This window comes from Tiliqua scincoides, chromosome 1 (assembly GCF_035046505.1).
Source record: "Tiliqua scincoides isolate rTilSci1 chromosome 1, rTilSci1.hap2, whole genome shotgun sequence".
In the NCBI taxonomy this organism is placed as follows: Eukaryota; Metazoa; Chordata; class Lepidosauria; order Squamata; family Scincidae; genus Tiliqua; species Tiliqua scincoides.
Window position 1 is genome coordinate 88,335,922 of NC_089821.1, and position 20,364 is coordinate 88,356,285.

The following is a 20,364-nucleotide window of genomic DNA, read 5'->3' on the forward strand; positions in this document are numbered from 1 at the left end:
ACATTCGCAATCATCACAATGTTTTGAAAACAAACCTGATAATTCTAGTTTTGATAGAACAGAAAGGTCAGCCTTCACTGTACCATGAAGAAACCCTTTTTGAATTTAAACACATGCAGACAATCAGTTGCTTTAGTTGATCTCACCAAAATCTAGGGTGTCAAAGCAAAGCACTTCAGAAAATGCAAGGTGATTTTTCCCCCTGCTACACTTGGCCAGCTTAAATAGTTTTTACGAAGTCTGAAAATGACAATGAGTCTTGCTTCATCTTATCTGCATCTGCTGCATGCCAATGTCAATATAAAAATTTTTATTTTTCTTGGAGAATGTCACTGTCAATGAAATGCATCAGTAACTGTAATTCTGAGCTTAAAGATGTGACTCCACTTCCAGAATATTGAATGTGAAAAGGCTGTCATCGCATCTCATACTACGTTATCCAAGCACAATAGAAAACGCTATGACTTCCCCCCAGCTGCTGAATACAACCAAGCTTGGTTCAGAAGATTTCGTAAGCTCTTAGAAGTGGTAAACAAAGCTTACCCCTCCCTCCACATACACATTGATGGCAACATGAAATGTTGAGTTGTACTGCAGTAGTTCTTCCCCATTTTACTGGCAGACATCAATATTATTGAAACATTACTGTACCTTCTTGCCACAGTTTAAACCACTGTATCCGCTTCTACATGCACAAACGTTTGGCTTGATACATCTGCCCCCAAACTGGCACTTTGGCTCACAAAGGGCTGCAATGAAATAAAGCATGAATTGCATTTCTCAAAAGCTACAATAGTGCTGATGGGCAGCCCAATCTTGAGCTGCCTGGCATGTGGGGCTGCCACAGCACCAAAATGACTGCTACGGTATCCGGCACCTAACCAGGCAGCCACCGGCGGCTTCTTGGGGGAAGGGGAATTTCACCCCCCCTTCCCCTGAGTAAGGGAAGCAGCCCCACAATGGGGCTACTCGATTCTACAGCAGCTCTGGAGCTGCTGCAAAATTGGAGAGTTCTGTGTTGGACCATGCAGTCCCACATGGGGCTCAAGATCTGGTTAAGCCGAGCTCCACCAGTCCCACCCTCCTCCCGCCTGGCTCCCTCCCCCACCAGGCCTCCTCCCCACCCTTCCCCCACCTCTCCCAACTCCAAAATGCCTCCTCCCCACCTCCCTCCATACCCCCACTCACTCACCTCTCTGCCGCCAGGCAGTCCAAGTGACTGTCGGGTGGCGGAACATGGGCCCAGCACTGGAACAGCATGGGCTTGCACTGGGCTAGCTCCAGCACTGGGCCCATGGTAAGGGCTTGCAAACGTGCCTTACAGCACATTTGCGACAGTGCACGCTAGCTGTGAGATGGAGTGCAGGGCTCTGAATCAGGCCCTTAATAAACAGCCTAAGATTTATTCACATTTTTCTCAAAAGTAAAAATAATGGATTCTTTGGTTCTGTTCAACCGATAGCAGCCATTGCTTGCTGTCAGTATTTGCTGACTTGTTATCACACTGTCTTGGGCTGACCCAGTTGTGTGAAAGCCAATGCCACATGCTGAAGTTGATATGGATTGGATCTGGTCACCTGGTTACAACTGTGCATTTCTGAATAGCTGGAATGCATGCTGTGTTTGCCCCATGATGTTGACATTCACACTGCTGCCTCAGTCTGTGACAACCCAAACCAACCCAGCATAGTCTGATCCAAAAGTGTATGTTCCACAGGCTGAAAGAGTTGTGCCACCTAACTAGCTAATCCCTGCCCATAACTGTTCCCTGGAGTGCCCAGTTAGTGGAAGAATAAACTGAAGATTGTGGCTCCGGTTTTGAGGATAGGAAAATCACTGTCTGCAACTTGTTTGCTGAAGGTCAGTTCATATGTGTAGACTACTTGAATGAGCAGTTATGTGCAGGAGTTAACCACTTGCAGCAATGCTGGAATGAGTAAAAATTTGACTCCTATAACAACTTTTTATTAAGGAGAGAAAAGAATAGACTGTGGTCAAGAACTCTTTATTCCTAAATAGTTACACACTTTCTTCTCATTGTCCTTGTCTTATTATAGTGAGCTAATGGTGAGAGGCAGGAGAGAGTCCCAAGGCTCTAATTTCTTGTCTGCAAAAAACACCTAAGTATGGGATTTGAATTCCACTGGTGAATGGGCACAGACTTTGGTACCAGCAAAATAAGAAAGATGGTTTTAAAAGAACTTCCCTTGAAATGAAGCAACAGCATGCACAGCATTGATACTATATTGTTATTATGGACACATTTTTGTGCCAGAGAAACATTCAAAATCCTTTATTATAGATTATGATGGCTTCAAGTGCAGCAGGAGTTAAATCTGAGCAGTAAATACACAATAACTCAAAGACAGCCAGCATTGGCAATGTCCTCTTTTTCCCTACACATCTGCAGTCCTAACTCCATTTTGGTTCCTAGCTGGCATTTCTGAGAGCTAGGCAGGGCTTCGCTCTGGAAGGGGTGATATCATGGGAAACACTTGGAGAGGCCATCAGGGGGGAAGGAAGGCTGTAGCACTGAGGGCCATCTGTGTGTCCTCTAAGGCAGGGCCACTTGAACCCTGGCCTGGGCGCTGCATCCAGGTTTTGGATGGATCCATCCACCTGGTGAGCATCCCTGTTTGTTCCAACTCCGCACGGCTCCTCCGCTGGGTAGATCTGACCTCCGGGACGCTCTGGGCAGTCACGGCTGCCTGGACATACTGTTTTGCAGTCTTCTTGGACACCAGGCAACAGACTCAACTGCCAAGAGCATCCCAGAGGCCAGATCTACCCAGTGAAGGAGCCGCAAGGAGGCAGAACAAAGAGTTGCGATCTGTACAGGAATATGCGCTTTATTTTTAATTTTTCCAAAAACAAAATTGTCTTTCCAAATTGCTTTTGGAAAAATTTTAAAAAAAATAATTTTTTTAAAAAAGGAACATGCGCTTTCAACGGACAGCGGTCATGACTTTGGGGACTCCTGCTCTCAGGTCTTGCAAATTTGGATGCCTCATCCTGATGGGATTTTGTTGCAAGCACAAGTCCAGCTGTGTACTGAATTAAGGTTTCAAGTTGCCCAGTGACCAGGACACCTGGAGAGTCTTTTCAGTTTCCTTTGCCAAGAAGCTTCTCCCATCAATTACCTAAGTCTGGGTGCAGCATATACCCCGCCATGCCTTTTGTCTCTCAGGAACTTTTCCAGTGAGGGTGCAGTCAAGTCTTTGTATGCTGCTAGAAGGACACATTTTAATCCCATAAGCAGCAGAATCCTAACTAGAATAAGGTTACCCTTTTCAACAGTAGAAAGTCCTGCTATTGTAAATGGACATAGGCCAGCACATGCAGCACACCCCTGACAGCCATTTTGGCTGCAAATAGCAGTAGTGCCAGAGGTCCACTGTTGCAACTAGCGATGGTGCTGGAGGCCCACTCTCATAACCAGCTCCCTCCAGCAGCAAAGGTAAGCTGGCAGCGGGGTGCGGAGTGGCTGTGGGTGGGTGGAGTTTCTGGATGGGGAAAAGGGCAGAAGGCAGAATGGGAGAGAGAGGGAGGGATATCAGCAGAACCTGCATGCACTGGATGCTAACTGTGTTCCCTTCCCTAACTCTCCAAGGACTTGCACCAGCAAAAGAGCTGGTGCAGATCCAAGGAGAACCATTGGGACAACAGAGTCTCACCCCAGGGTGAGGGAATGGATGTTCCCTTACCTTGAGAAGACCTCTGCGACTACTCCTCCCATAGTTCACTGACATGGCTACATCAGCAGGGAGGGATTTCATTAGGATTGTCCAGGAAATTCCTAGATGCCCATCAAGGAAAAGCTCCAGATACTACTGTCCGCCCAGAAATGCCCTCAGGATTTGTGACCTGTGTCTTATAGGTCTGCTGCACTTGCCAGGCAATGAATGTGTAAGAAGTAAAGTGCAAATACAGTGTGTGGTGGTCCAACTGTCTCCACCGGCACTAGAAAGAGGTCCTATTTCCACCTTGACTGGTACCATGCAAGTTTCCTAACACAGATGGAACAGCTGTATTAGCTTAGGCCATGCGTGTACACATGCGACTCACCAAGCTGAAGACATCTCCTAGCCATGGACTGTGGCCCTGACAAACCAGCCCCTGCCACGCAGGAAACCAGGGTGTTTAGGAAACTCCTGGTGGGGTGCCATAAGTTGCTGGTGGACTGTTTGAGTGAGCAGATCACCAGTTAAGCAAACCATGATTGACTGAAAGGGGTTTCACAACTTCACAATCACAAAAAAACCCTATGTAATTGCTCAGGCCACACTTAGGCCCCACCGCTGGCAGAAAAGCTACAAGCTGTGTCTTTACATCTCTGCAGGAATGGTATGTGCATGACCCTGAGTAATCCATAGGCAGATGTTTGGGGCAAAGCCCTGTAATATTTCATTCACTTTCTAGACTGGATAAAATGAGTTCCCCAGGGTGTCTGGCTAAGTATGTGAGATAAGAAATACACAACTACAAAAAGAAAGAAATCTGGATTGTGAAGTTTCATGAGTGATATGGTATACCACTTCAAACTTCTTTGAATGTATAATTTATTTTCTAATGGGAACTAATGTTGGCAAGTTATTTTTTATGAATATAAAACATTCCTGTGCCAGTAGTTCACCCTATCAAAAGTTGTGCATCCTATCACTTATTGATTGACCTTACTGTTATCTGAGCAATAACTGAGCTCTTTCCTGCCTTCATAGAAGTTAAGGCAATGTGACTGTTGATTTCAAGCCAGTTTTTTTTCCTCCTAATTAGCAGTGTGCGCTCTTATTACATTGTTTTGGCACAGAAAAAAGAGAACAGCCAATTCATAAGGCACTAGTCCAAGAAGAACACACATGTCACGTTACTATTTTAATTAGATCTCAGGAGCTGAAATTTCTGTTATTTTTTCACAACAAAACCTTTCCGAGCATAGTATTTATGCTGAGATAGTATTCTGATAAGCTGATTGCAGTTTAGGTAATCTATCTGTTTAATTGGTTGGTGATTTCCATGAATAAGAATTTCCATGAATAGTACAACACATGGGTGGTGTGTGAAGGAGAAGAAAGGTTGATGCTATCAATGGCTAAGATCCACCTCTACTAAAATGCAGAGAAGAACGTGAAGAAGCTCTGTAAGCAATGAGTGTGTAGAAAAAGCTGGAGAATGCAAAGGATGTGACCAGACACCAGAGGAACACACCTGTCAGGTGGTACTTCCCTCCCACAGCAAACAGCAGTCACAGGGTGTGGGTGGAGAGATCAGGGCCAGGTGAGAGGGAAAAGGTTTGAGTCCATCACACTATGCTTCTGACCAGGATCTTCCCCTGCCCATGGCTTGTGTTTAAGCAAGAAAAACAAGGGCACAAGGGCCATCAACAAAATACATTTGAGTGTGGTCTGGCTCTCAGATACTTCAGCTCAACAAAAAGGATGAGGATGGGAAAATATGCTACGCTGGCACCTGATTCTTCCTTGCTCTTTCCTGAGCAGCCTGATCCTTTGCCCGAGCAGCACCACTTGCTTGTGCACTGCCCAAGCAATGGCCATCGCAAACATGCCATAAGGCATGTTGCTGGGAGGGGGAGAGATCAGCACAGGTCCTCCATGCAGGTGGGACAAGCAGCAGGAGTACCGGGTGGTATGTATCCCACTGAGTGGTGGAAAGACATTTTGGGATGGGGAAAGTTGGGCCAGAGGGAGGATTAGACCCGAGAATTGTCGGAGATGGCAGCAGAGGCTTCCAAGTCTCAGAGCCCAACACAGGTCCCCTCAGTTCTGTGCCAGCTAAATTGCTGGCACAGCTCCAGATAGACCCATTGGGGCTGCTGGGGCTCTACACAGGGTAAGGGAACCAATGTTCTCTTACCCTGAGGAAACCTCTGGCTGCTGCTCTGACCCTGCAGCAGCAGTCATTTCGGCACTGCTGTATCGCGTGGTGCCAGCAAACCATAGGACTGGGCCCTTACTTCATTTTTTCAGTCTTTGAAAACTAGCTTTCTAAAGTTTGTGTGTGGAGCCTCTGAGATCCTCTATAGCTCTGTGAGGGATAGTATATCATAGCAAGTATCTAATGAAGCAAGGCAATGACAAACATCATTGAATATAAGGGTAGGAATTTAAGCACATGCTTACTTCTATTTCAGCCAACACAACTTGGGCTGCAACCCTTTACACACTTACATGAAGGTAAGACCCATTGAATATACTGGGATTTACTTCTGAGTAAGATGTATTGGGTCATGCTATAAAAGTATTTAAGTTTTGGTAGAACATACTCAGTATATCTTTCACTTTTTTCCCCACAAAGAAGCAATGGGAGCTCATGTGGCCCTTTCCTGGAGGCCTACCCAGCCTCATCACTGAGTGTTGATACATGAAGAAGAAGGGGGAAAAGCTGGTGCCCTTCCTGAAAAAATGTAAGGAAAGAGACAGTCCACCAGAAAACCACAACACAAGCTGCTGCTGTGTAAAAGTGAACTGTATTTGCAATTCTCATCCAGTACAACTGTGCAAATGTCTTAGAAATGTCTGATACACTGCTCTGGGAAGGTGCATTGACAAGACTTTACTATTTCCCTTTCAAATTAGTTTCAAAAGGAGTTGGCCATGCAGCATCTGTTGTTTTAGGGGGGAAAAAAAGTAGTAGGAAATCTCTTGGTCTATATGGAACTAGAGATTTGGGTCCTTGCCATGGTGTTAGGTATCTGCTAAAAATTAACAACAGTTATGAAGGGTTAGATCTATCAATGGCTAATAACTGGAATGGAACCTACATACAGAACCAAGAGCCGATGGTTCTCTCCTTCTTATGTGGCTTGTAAGTGTCCCAGCAGCATCTGACTGTCACTGTTGGACACGGATTGCTGGAGCAAAGGGACCTTTGGTCCAATCCTGCAAGTCAGTTCTGATGTTCCAATTAGAATTCATTGGCTTGTGCAGAGATTGCTGGTATTGCACCTGTGGCAGAGCTTCTGTTTCTTCAAGAGCTCTGAGATAGGTAAAAGACCACAGGTGCAATGTGTAGGTTTGCAGCAAGGCAGTGACAGGGAAAATTGAAAATTACTGGTTCCACTTAGGAGTTCTCTGAGTCACTGAAGCTCTGTCCCATATGGAATATAGCAACCTCAGGTTACCTTAAACAGGGGTGTTTATAGCATTACTTAAGTAAAGCATGTTACTGTTTGAAAATGTTTTCAGAAAAGTGAATTGGCAAAAGTTCTCCAGTTTACAGCATACAAGTAAAACAATAAAAAATGCATGCCTAGGAACTATCTTGCACTTGATTGGATTGGATTAGCACTGTGTCACACTATGTTTAAAGGAGAAAATAACTACTTAAAAATATGTTCTAAAATAGAATATACTCCCATCTTACTCAGTGAATTGATAGCAGAGTTAAAACACTTGTAAAGAAAATTGGAATGGAGACCAGAGGAAAACAACATAGCTGATGTCTAAATGAATATTTCATAAATGTATTTACAAAGAACACTAAACTGCTAAGCATTAAAAAGAACAAAGGCATTATTACCCTGTACAGCTTTTGGCAACGAATGCTGGTTAATAAGCGAAGCTTGTGTTGAAATTATAACCAATAATGTCCTGTACAAAAAAAGGCTTTTATGACTGTGTGCTAAAAGAACAAAGCAATGATTTCCATTCAAGTTATAATCTTTGTGGGGAACTTTACCTTTCTTGTACAGATCAGAAAATATGGATGCAAGCATATATAAGAAGAAGAGAGAGGAAGAGGATTAAGAAATTATAAAGCTACCAATTTGACATGTGAATAAAAGGATGTTTCTAAAGTTCAGATGAGAAAGTGAGTATGTGTTCAATTCACTATGTTAAAACAAAGTAGCATGACTATCTGTGAGGTCAATGAGGATTCCCCATTATGACAGCCTTCATTCATTTTTATAAGTAATTTAGGCCTAAATTCTAACTAACTTTCCAGCACTGGCATAAGCTGTGCTAATGGAATGTTCTACATCCTGCAGTTGGGTGGCACTCATGGAAGCTTCCTCAAAGTAAGGGAATGTTTGTTCCCTTACCTCGGACCTGCATTGCCTTTATGTCATTGCTGGAAAGTGGGTTAGGCTTGCGCCCTTCATTTGCAAATACTGTATCAGATACATTGGATCAATGCAACAAAAGGAACTAGCAGGATCAGTAATATAGCATAGTTGTGTCCAGCTAGCCACCATTGTACCAAATCCCTCTAATTGAGGTTTTGTTAGACGTCTAAAAAAACATGTTCAGATAAATACAGAAATTCCTCACTTAAAATTGCCGATAGGTTCTTGAAAATGGCAATTTTAAGCAAAATGACTTATAATGAAAACAATTTTATCACAGGTAAAAGGTAAACAAGTGTTATGTTCCTACAGCATATTTCTGGTCCCAAAACAAACAAACAAAAAAACCCACCATACTTCTAAATAAAGACCCAAACACTTCTAAAATTAAACACTGGAATAAATGTGAGCTCTCTGGTTTGGAGAAAACCCATACAGACATGGACAAACTCCACAGAGAAAATGACTTTGGTCAAGAATCCATTTTTTTTCCTCATCAAATTTATAATGAAACAACTTTGAAAGAAATGAGTTTAAGTGAGGACATGTACAATAATGTCAAGTACCTGCAACTTGAGCCCAAACCAAGCATGTACTTATTCCACAAGAAAATACAACTGGGAGTCCCATACATGAGTTTTTACTCAAGTGGGATTTGCAGCCACATATTCATTGTACAGGTGGTGCCTTAGTATCCATGGAGGATCCGTTTCCAGACCCCCCTCTGCAGATACCGAAATCCGTGGATAATCAAATTTGCGGATTTCCCCACCTGCTATCTTCTGAAGGTAACCAGAGCTGTGCGTTTGGTTTTTGGCTGAAATGCAAAGTACTAATTTTCTGCCCTATGGAAGCTATCTGGGGGCCAGGAAGGAAGCACGTGGGCTCCCCCACCCCCTAAGACCTTCAGAAGGTCAAAAATCTGGAGACCTCAGAAGGCCTCCTAAGACCTCATCCTGGCCACACACTGCCTCCCTGGCCCTCAGAAGGACCTCCAAATGCAACAGAAGCACAACTCCAGTCAGGTTTGGAAGACAGCAAGTGGGGAGATCTGCAGATTTTGAACCTGCAGTGTGGTAAAACTGTGGGTCCTGAATCCGCCGGTAGAGGCCTCGCCTATAATCCAGAGCTTTCTTCATTGCACAAGCTGTACCAGTCCATCATTGCATACTACTAAATATCCCTTGACAGACTTCTTGGGTCTGCAAAAATCCCAGCAGCACTTGCCTGCAGAAATGGAGCCAGAGTTTCCCCCTGAGGTTATGCCCTTCTCAGGACAGGATACTTCCAGGTTCACACATATGCTGTACTGTGATTTCCAGTCCTGACTGTCACCGGCAACGGTTTTTCTCATGCTTTATTATAAAAAAATGTGGTTTCAATTGAAGAGCTGCATCGTATCTACTTCAGTTCTGCCCTATGTTCTGGCAGACTGCCAGGTATCAGAAGACAAACAAGACCCAGGAGTTGCAAACCCAGAAGGGAGTGCCCCTAATCCCTCAAGGCTTTGTGAAGATAAAGGCCCTGGCAAGCTAGCGACTGTGGACAGCAGAAGAATGAACGAATGGACCAGCTTCAGGCATCTTGGGGTGCTACTAGTGTGCTTATATTGGACGTTTATGCAAGTGAGTGCCGCTTTGCGACAGTCCAACCACCGATGGGCTGCATATGTGATGTTGCCGCTGGTCTCTGCGCCCACTTCCCAAGCCTCCAAAGCTGAGGGGAGTTCTGCCTCATCTTCAGAGACTTCATATAGCGTCAAGCCTCACTTGACGACAAGGGTGCCGGTCTGCATCCCTGTCGCTAAGTGACGCATGGCTGTCCTATATTCTTTATACAAGACAGAGGCAGCCATAAAACACAGCTATGAGCAAAATGAAACATCTACTTACGAATGTCGCATTGGAGGCCCAGCCACCCTCTCGAACACTGGCAGATGTTAGGACCTATACATTCACCAGCATTCCGGCAGCTGGGCAGACAAACCGCTGAACAAGAGAAGATGAAAAGAGGCAAATGAGAAGATCACAATGTCCCCAAGAGTTTGTGAGCAGTTTTTCTGAGTGACATGTGCTTGCTTCCCACAATTATTTCCAAAATGGCTGAATCTCGAAAGAGCTTAAGAGCAAACTTCATGAAGCAATTAGCATTCTGAATATTCCATGATTAGACACTTCTCTGTAATCTCTAGTTTCATCAGAGATTTGCTCCAAAAGCAGGTTCCCCAGCCATTAAAATTTCATCTTCTATTAGGGCTGAAAGCTTAATTGATTGATTGGTGTGATTAACTGAGTAATCCATTAATTTCAGATGAAATATATGGATATTAAATGAGATGTTAATAAGATCTGTGCCCTTTAAAGGATGCTGAATGGCAATGGCATTGTAAACAATCTGGATGCATCTTTCAGGCCAGGGCAGCTCCTTAAGATCTTCTAATCCATGTTTACAGAGGCAGTATTAGTGAGGAATCCTAGTAAGGAAGCTGCTTCCCTTCAACAAATTTGGACCCTTCCTTAGTTGACAGCTCACCAAAACACAGCTCGAAAGGACTAGTGGGTAGCATTATCATTGACTGCTTAAGGGAGTGGGTAAAGAGCAGGTGGGAAAAATCAGGAACACAGAGACCAGTTCTATGAATTACAAGATCAGATTTTCCTCCTTCCCACAGTAGGAGCAGTGACATTGACCTGGACATATAAGTTTGATTAAGAGAAAGGTTATTTGGGGGTCAGAGGTATGAGTGAGGAGGTTTGAGACCAATTCTCTCTCTTTTTAAAAAATAGCTTTGTTTATTTCATAGGCAATCTTAAATGAGACACAGCTAGTTTGTTCTTCTCTGTATCAGTCTTTTGAGCCCTGCTTCTTTCCAACCAGTTAAGGATGTAGTATAGGGCAACCCCTTCCAGATAGGGCTTGCATCCTGAAGATGCATAGCCCCTAGATTATATTTTCAGCCACGAGGTTATGAATATATTTAACTAATTTACACAATGGGCTGTCTAGGTACATTTTAGACTTGAGAAACTGAGAAGTGACTGGCATTGTGTCTTAGCAACCATGTTAGAATTAAATCCTGGGCTGAATCATTATCACGAAGATGGCCAGGGGCATCCAGCCAATACATTAACTCATCTTCTGTACAGTGTGTTATCTTGATTTTAAATTTATTCAGCTTATCTGCCAGCATCATAGTAATGAATAACCATGTAAGGGGGAAAAAAAATTCCCCAAACATTTTCAGATTAGATGACTTATTTGAATTATATTTTTATGTAAACTGCAGTCAAATGTAGTTAGGTTTAACAGTGTAAAAAAACACACACATCAGCCTCAGAAATTATGCACTAAATGAATGTGCCTACAATGACCTTGAGAATATATCAGTATGGAAAGGCTTTTATTACAGGCTTTAAATAGTCTTATATTTGAAATATATGTCATTTCTCCATAAACTATAACAAAATATGCGTAGCTGTTAAAACCAAAAATGAATACTTCGCATTTAATACTATGAAAAATGAATTTCCGTAAAGAAACAAAATCTGCATAACAGATAGACAGCTGCATGAGATAGAGGAGTGTTGTTTTTTTTTAATCTTTATATTTGGAAGCATAAAATGTTTAGATCAATTTGTATTACCAATATATAATAGTGGTTTCTCCTCAAAGTCCTGAAGCAGCAAAATGAGATCATTTGTTATATGGCTGGCTAACATCAAATACATTACAATTCAGGCTGGCAGGCCCAAGTGATAAACAAATAACATGTTTGGATGGGAGGGGACTCCACTCACGTTTACTACAGCGCTTCCCTTTCCAGCCAGATGGACAATCACAAACATCGGGGCGGATGCATTTCCCTCCATTCATACACACAGGATCACAAACACCTGCAGTGACACAAGAGAACAAGGGGAGCAATTGAGGAACATCAAGATTTCACTTCCAAAGTGTTTTTGCAGTTTCACGGTGGTGAAGTCTTCGCGTAATTAAAGACAAAAAGCAATTTGGAAGTGAAGAAGACTAAAACTTTGGGATTTGCAAGCTTTAGTAAATCCTTCTAGAATCTGCTGAGGTCCACTGAGTGCGAGAGACATTTCAAGGAGCCTTCAATAAGAGCTGCCTCGCCAGAGAAATGAGAGAGACATTAATTACAATGATTCTTGAAAAAGTAAACAAGAAATCTTCAGTGGCAGCTGTAGTTAGACCAATACCACTTATTACTGCTGATTGCCAAATTCTTGTTAAAGCCATTCCCCTCCTGATTGGAAAACATTCTCAGGCATTCATCTGGATCAGCAAGAGCTGGTGGAGAATTGATTAGTTTCACACAATTTCAGGAAAGCTTTTGCATTTTGTCCATCAAAGATAACAGACAAGATAAGGCTGGAATTGCCTGTCATTAAAGAAGATGGAAAAACTGTTTGACACTATTTTAACTATTTCTCTCAGTCTTCTGGTTAGTGGAATTAAGACCTGGGGTAATGACTACATCCAACCATCTCTTACTTTCCCTGCCTAATGCACCAGTAGCACTTGACAATACTACATTTCCCAAGGGAGGCTTTTTGTCCTAGTAGACTATGTGCCCAAGAAAAAAGAGGGAAATAGCTCTCTCCTTTTCTCCTCCCTTCCCACAGCTGAGATACTGCTGTTGCCTGTCTCAATAAGTTAAGGGAAGCAGAGGAGACTGGGCACTTGTGTTACATGGTCAGTATTTTATTTCTGCTTAATTCATGTGTGTTTAAACACTGATATTTGGAGCTAGGTATCTGCTTAGGAAACAGGTATCCTATTTGATACTGATATTTGGAGCTAGGTATCTGCTTAGGACCTGACCAGTACTGTGACTATTAAAAGGACTGCTGGCAGTAAGCCACAGATCTACAGGTTACATTTCTGATCTATAGTTTCAAGCAGGTAATAACCTCCGAACTCCTTAACTAATCCAAGAAATTCAGTGCTGCTGATTCAAACAGAGTTGTTTATCACTTCAGTGTTAACGCAGTTTACAAGCTTTCAAAATGAAGATGAAGCTTTCAAGCTCTAGATCAGCATACATGATGGTTTAGGACCCAAACTCTGAAGTTTGGGGAAGACAACTGTTGGTAGAACAAGGGAAATGATTCACACCTCTGTTGGTCCTCGCCAACCCCGTGATTAAGCTTAAATTAGGAGATGATCGAATGGGCATCTGACCAGCTACAGCACTGTCAGCTATGTGGTGGCACAAAGCCAGAATACATCGGGGTCCCTGATTAATAATAGCGAACCTCCTGATTGAGAGCCCAATCCCAAGGGCTCTGAGCATCGGCGCTGAGCTCCAGCGTCCACACTGGGTGTCGTTAACGTGCTATAAAGCACATTTACGGCATCCTCCATATAGGGAGCGTTAGTGTCAGATGGATGCCGCCTGGAGCAAGGGCAGAGGTACAGGTGGCAGTAAAGAGGGGAGGGGAGGGAGGGGAGGCAACTCTGGGGGGAGGGGGCAGGAACTGGGGCAGGGGGGAGTGGGGACCAGTAGAGGCCTGTTCCACTGTACCCTATCCTACGTATCACGCTGCAAAGCAAAAAAAAGTTCTCAAGTCTGTGCCAGCGAAACAGCCAGTGCAGACTTGAGAAGGCCCATTGAGGGGCTTGGGGTTCTCCTTGGGGGAAAGGGACAAAAGCCCCTTCCCCCAAGGGGACCTCTGGTGGCCCCAGTGGTGCCACTGTTTACAGTGGTAGCCATTTTGGTGATGCAATTGGCTGAGCTACTGGGTGTAGGATTGGGCTGTGATTCACCCCACCTAAGAATCCAACAAGATTCTTTGGGGCAAACATCTATCAAAATCTTGGCTTTAGTGCCTCGTGTTCTTCATAACACCATCTGTGCTCTGCCTTGTTGAATGCAGATTGTTCACCTCACAAATCCCAACTATCTTTTCTTGTCTTTGTCTCATGCAAAGTCAATTGACTGCATGCTTAGTGAATGTCTCTCCGTTCTCGGTTTCTGAGTGTTGTGCTGTGTCGTGTGTATGTGTTAAAACTTTTATTCTTTTAGTGTTTGCTGCCAATTTTCTGCTCTTTGCCCCTGGCTTTTAATTAGATTCTTAGGGTTTTAGGGAATACCGTTTTTAAGGAATCTCAATGTTGACATTTTTATATTATATTTTATAATGTTTTAATGCTCCCAATGTGGAAGGGATTGTCACTCCCAGATTGGCCTTTTCAGCCACACTAGACGCTGTGCCAAAACCACCTTTCAGAGCGCGATACCATAGTCTTTCGAGACTGAAGGTTGCCAATACCAATGTTTTAACTGACTTTTTGTAAGCTACTTTCAATGCCCATGTTAGTTAGTTAGTTAGTTAGTTAGTTAGTTAGTTAGTTAGTTAGTTAGTTAGTTAGTTAGTTGGCCTAGGAGGGTCACAAACATGCTATAAGGCACATTTGCGCCTCCTCAGGAGGAAGTCGGGGCAGTGCTCAGAGGTACGCTGGCCTCCAGAGGCTGACACAAACCTCCGTGCTGGCTTCCTCTGCAAGTCTTACATTGGCCCAGCTGGGCCAACGCATGGCTCTGGGAAGGGAGGTGGAACGGAGGTGTTCCTGGGCGCATGGAGGGCAGGCAGTGGGTCGCCCCAGGGGCGGGCGGGTGGGGAGCAGGAGGCAGGGTTGGAGCAGGGGAGCAGGAGGCAGTTATGCTGGATCCCAACCCCTGTTTCTGGGGACATCAGAACGGCTTGAAGCTGCTCCACTTTTCTCAGACTTGTGCCACCTCAGGAGGTGGAGCAAGTCCGAGAAGACCCATTTGGGCAAGGGCAGCTTACATGAGATAAGGGGGAAAGTTTCCCCTTGCCTCTGGCTGAGTCACCTTGGACCCCTATCCTGCACTGGATACAGCGCAAGCCTCTTGGCGTGCCTGTTCCAGCGCAGGATAGGATTGTGCCCTTAGTTAGGGGACGGATGGACGGATGGACAGATAGAGTGTAAGAGTGTTTCTGCTTTTCACTTTTTTGTTGGAGGACTAAGATCAGTCTCGGCCTTCCTGCCACATAGTATCTTGACAGATCTCTCGAGTCTTTAACCAAACCCTTGACCAATAGCCTCTTGACTGGTCCCTTGAGTCCTCCAAAATGGGGAGACTCAATACAAATGGGTGAGGAGTTTTCACAGCCTGCTCTTAGGCTCACCCTTGCTTCAGGCTGCAAAGAGCCATTCTTGCCCACAGTCTTTGCACCCTGCTCCTCTAAACATCTGCACCCTGCTCCTCTCCTCCTTGCTAATCCCCCTTTGTTTCTCCCCTCTTTCTTCCTTCCCTGCATTCCAAAACCTTTTCTTTCTTCCTCTGGGTTCCTCTGCAAAACCCAAAACGTTTTGATAAAAAATAGTCTTGGTCAGATACAATACTTTTTTATGTGCTTGCCTAATAAGAAAAACCTTCAAGATCCTTCCCCCAGGGAATAGTCTCTCCATATTCTATTTATGCCTGTGCATTTCAATTCAGGTCTTGAATCATTCGCTGCCAAATGTAAATAAATATCAGTCTAGAAGCACATTGGCATTTGTAATGAAGGGACATTATTGTATCTGTTTTTAAATGCACACGGTGCTATTGAGACCATGAGCTAGGGCACTGTAACCTCATTATTAATGATGCTCATGCCATTCACTTGAATGGTAGTATTCTTGGAATTGGTATGCTTTTGTGGAAAAGCCTCTACCTTGATCAGGGTGTAAATAAATCACATTCATAAACAACTAAAAATAACAGGAATCTCTGCTTGGCCCAAAAGACAACACAATTATGCAAAAGTCAGGATCATTTCTATTCGGCCAGAGGGAAGGTTGTGCTACCATTAATCTTCTTGAAGGATGATGTCTTTTTAGTAACACCCATGCCAGCCCTGGAATTTTCCTTGGCCCTTCACTATGACAGGCAGCTACCTCCTACATTAGCTACTGTAGTAATTTTATATCTTTCTACAGTGCTTTAATAGCTTCTTCCTGACATTTTGCTTGAATTGTGTTACAGCTCTTGTATTTCACTGCACCTGCCATAGTTCTCTTCCCATTGCTACTGCATTTATTTACAGAGCAACTCTACTCAGAAGCAGGTCTCACTGAGTTCAAAGGGACTTACTCCCAGGTAAGTATATATATGGGATTACATTGTACAGTCTTTTGTTAGTATACAGATATCCTGTTTATTCAAAATTATGTCATTTGGATTACTCACAAGTTAGCCTTACTGAATTACTAAATTAATGGGGTTACTTTGAGTAAATGCACATAGGCTTGTAGCTTAAATGCGATTGTGCACTTCTCATTAGGATAATTTATCCAAACAGACCTGTGACTAGAAATATAAACAATGGAGTAGATGTTACTTATATACACTCAGTTTGCCAGCTAAATACCACTGGATTTGTTCAGTCCCTGTTCAAATATATGTACAGTACTGGAAGTTTCTGACTACATAGAGCTGATTTACAATGAACCATCAATGCAAATGAATGCAGCATTTTTTTTCCCTCCTTGCTTTGGTTTTCCTGAAATCATTACCTCATTCTCTCATCCCTTAATTCTCTTTAAATACAATTCTATTTTCAATACCCACAAGATAGCTTTCAACATTTGTTGATGATAACTAGCTCCAGTCTTTCTGGATCCCACTTGTAGGCCTCTGTGGAAAAGCTCCAATCTCAAAATAGCAAACAAAATGTTAGAGCCTCGCATTGGGAAACTAAATAAATTATCAGACATTGCAAACAAACTGAATTATCCTAACCCTCCCAGGAGCAAGCATGACTTTGAAAAGATTGTGGGTTTCTTTCCTTCACAAATGCATGGCATACTGACAGACAGTTCAGGAAAATTCACTGTTTGTTTGTTTCCACCTGCCTCAGGGAAAAGATCTTTCCCTTTCTTTCTTTCTTTCTTTCTTTCTTTCTTTCTTTCTTTCTTTCTTTCTTTCTTTCTTTCTTTCTTTCTTTCTTTCTTTCTTTCTTTCTTTCTTTCTTTCTATGTGTGTGTGTGTGTGTAGAGAGAGAGTTGTATAACTCTCTCTCTCTCTATATATATATAGTTATATCTCTATATATAGTTATATATTTAGTTATATAAATATGTATGTATGTATGTATGTATGTAAAACAACAAACTATTGTTGACAACCATTGTTGACAATAAGGAAAACAAACCTGTTCAATAATAACAATTAAAAAATCCCACCAAGAAAAATAGTATTTATGAAGCAGATGTGATGAATGCTCACCAGCAAAATACTCACCAGTTACATAGCCCATCGGATGTTGGTCTTCGACAATATCACTGATTGCAAATAAAGCCAATTGAGAGTGACCATGCTTTCTAGACTGTAATTGCCCTTACTTGTATGGGCAAACATTTTTGTTTCTTAGAGCAACTGCAAAAAAATCACTGAAAGGGGAATGCTTTCTTAATGCTACTGAATGGGTTTATTAATGGTCTGAATGTTTTCTTTTCTTTTCATTGCTTTTATAGGCTGTTTTATTGCATTTTTGATCACTCCCTTGCTGGTAAAATGTGTATTACATACAGATACTCTTGGCAGGAAAATGGGAGAAATGAGGGCACGCTCCTAAAGACTGCGTGCCAGCTCACTGCCGGCTTGCGGTGTCACAAATGTGCTGTAAGGCATGCATGTGACACTTACTGACCATAAGGTATGCCTGTGACAAACATGCCGTAAGGCGCTCCCATGAAGCTCTGGGTGGTGGAGAGGTAAGTGGGGGTGTGGGGAGGTGGGGGAGGCATCCAGCGTGGGGGAGGGCAGAGGGAGAAGGGCAGGAGGGGTCGAGACCGGTGGGGCTCAGCTCCATGGGAACTGGAGCCCTGCATCGGGCCTCTTGGCCTGACACGGAACTCCGTTAGTCTGCACCAGCTAAACAGCCAGTGCAGAGTCAACTTTCCTTATGCGGGGGAAGGGGACAAATGTTCCCTTCCCCAGAGGAGCTGCTGGCAGCTGCCTGGTGCACTCAGGATGCCATTGCAGCCATTTTGGTGCTGCAGCAGCCAGCTGCGGGCAGCTCAGGATTGGGCTGTTCACCCAGCATTTCCTGCATACTAGGGATGGGATCCCAAATTATTGACCTTCTGAAAACACAGGCACGCACACTAAAACAGTAGGATCTGGGGACTGTGCGTATGTGCTGCTCTCATGCTGCCAGCAATGGAAGGTGAAAATTGGGCTAAAACGCAAGAAGGAACCAGCGCCTGCTTCCTGTCAGCTCAGCCAAAGGAGATAGCAATGGCCATACAAGGTAAATGTTTCCAAATCCCAAGTCTTCCATTTAGAATCTTAGATGATGGAGCAAACTCACAATTGACCCCGGCGAGATTCCTTGAGCTCCACTCTGTGAAGCCACTAAGAGGAATTTCTGCCTGCCTGGGGCAGAACCCAGGGTTCTCAACTCCGTGGGCAAGTGCCCCATGTGTTGAGCCACAGGAACTGAAGTTTCACAGCCCACTCCTAGGCTCCCAGCACCCAGGATAGCAGCTGTACGAGAAATAGCTGCCGCTGCATCCTGTGCACCCACCGCTGCTCCTGTGTGGTAAGCCAGCACGCATTGCATAGGACTGAGCCCTCAAGCATCCTGGGCAGTGAGGGGTTCTCAGTTCCTGCTCATTGTGACTGACCATTGGGCAGTAAACACTAAATAAGGCACCTTGTGTATGCCCAGCAATAGTCATCCCACCAGCAACAGTTTTGGCTTTGTTTCTTGGGTTTCTGATTCTGGATGTACTCCTCTGACACCTGGCTTTATTCCTCTTGCTTCTGACTCCTGCTTGTATTGTTCCAGGATACAGTTCCTGGCCAGGAGTTAGCTCCAGTTACCTTCTTCAAAATCCAACACTGGGAATAAATAGACAGAGAACTGAACATCCATGATGTCAAGCTTTACACAATATAATGAAGATTATTGATTCATGCACTCTCATATTTTGTATCGCTCTTAATAAGATTACCCTTTCCTCATAGACCGTAATTTAGTACAAATGGCCTGGGCTTTTACGTTAACACCTCCCTGATTTTAGTTATAAGAGATAAAGTGAGGAATTTTGTGTAGGGAGAATATTAAATCAGTCTCTTGATGTCAATTACGAGACCTTTACTTTTGTCTGGGCTGTTCCAGGAGAAATGAAGGTCCATGCACTTAACTAACCTTTCCTGAAACTATAATTTAGATTCTGTTTAGCCCGAGTACAATAATTACCTGTCATCACATAGCCTGAGCAATACTGGAGATAACAAAAGAACAGGACTGACCTGTAGTGCTGACTAGGATGATATAGTTTTAGAATTGTTGGATTTCTTTGCCCTGAGAAGCTAGTAAATTGACCTCAATAATATATCCCACCTCAAGGAAAGGCAGCAAGTGCCTCCTAGCAAAGTGTTCTAAATTGGGCAAACAATGAAACGTATCAGATTTTGCTGCTGGGAGGTGGGGTCATGCTGAAGAACAATGATAAACGAGTGAATAATAGAACAGCACCTATTTCTGATTCATTTTCCAAAGGATAAAATGATAATAACAGTGGGTAAACAAGACCAGCAGAGAACCATACATTATAAGCACATTAGCCAATATACAGGTATTTTACATAATTTATCTAAACCGCAGTGAGCCCAGAGCTGTGGCTGGTGAATATAATATACAAGTTTTTTAGAACATTTGTCTGACTTCTATTATGGGGTTAGAAAAGTTAGTTCTAAGGAGATTCACATACACTGTCTAACACGAGCCCCAGAACTGCTGATTCACGTATCACGGAGGGCTCCATGGCGTATGTGAACTAGTCTTAAGAATGTTCAACACTATGAACCCAACAAAATTATAAGGCAATAAAAAGTAGTGATTTTTAAGTCATAAAAGTTCATTTTATGTTTTCTCTTGCTTCTGAGCCTTTATGATACACTACCATCAAATTTCTCTCTCTCTCTCTCTCTCTCACCACATCTATGAGCTTGAGAATGAAGCTCATTAACAGAAGCAAAGGAGTTTGGCACAAGACATGGAAAAAGGAAAGAGAGAGATGAGTATGTGAGATTCTGCTGCTTTATTTGCAAACGACTTGTGGGTCTGCCTTTTCTAACAAGGAAATGGTGCCACAACCTGACAACAGTTGCACCAACAAGGAAGTGAGTGCAAGACATAAAGCTCAAGATAAATAAAGAGATGGCAAGGGAACCTCTAGTAATTTTAAATGAATTTAAGTTTCCAAGCCCAGATGAACTATACCCCATGGGGTACTGA

The 20,364-nt window shown here is 43.3% G+C and overlaps 1 protein-coding gene across 1 annotated transcript in view; it reads right to left on the reverse strand.

The window, feature by feature from the left end:
* Nucleotides 1-642: 642 nt before the first annotated feature.
* Nucleotides 643-20,364, reverse strand: part of LOC136645284 (von Willebrand factor D and EGF domain-containing protein-like) — a 207,787-nt gene continuing 188,065 nt past the window's right edge. The window contains exons 27-29 of the mRNA XM_066621524.1: nucleotides 11,881-11,976; nucleotides 9,976-10,071; nucleotides 643-749 (exon numbers count right to left, since the gene is read on the reverse strand). Of these exons, the coding sequence (XP_066477621.1) occupies nucleotides 643-749; nucleotides 9,976-10,071; nucleotides 11,881-11,976 (299 nt within the window). The remainder of the gene's footprint in view (nucleotides 750-9,975; nucleotides 10,072-11,880; nucleotides 11,977-20,364) is intronic.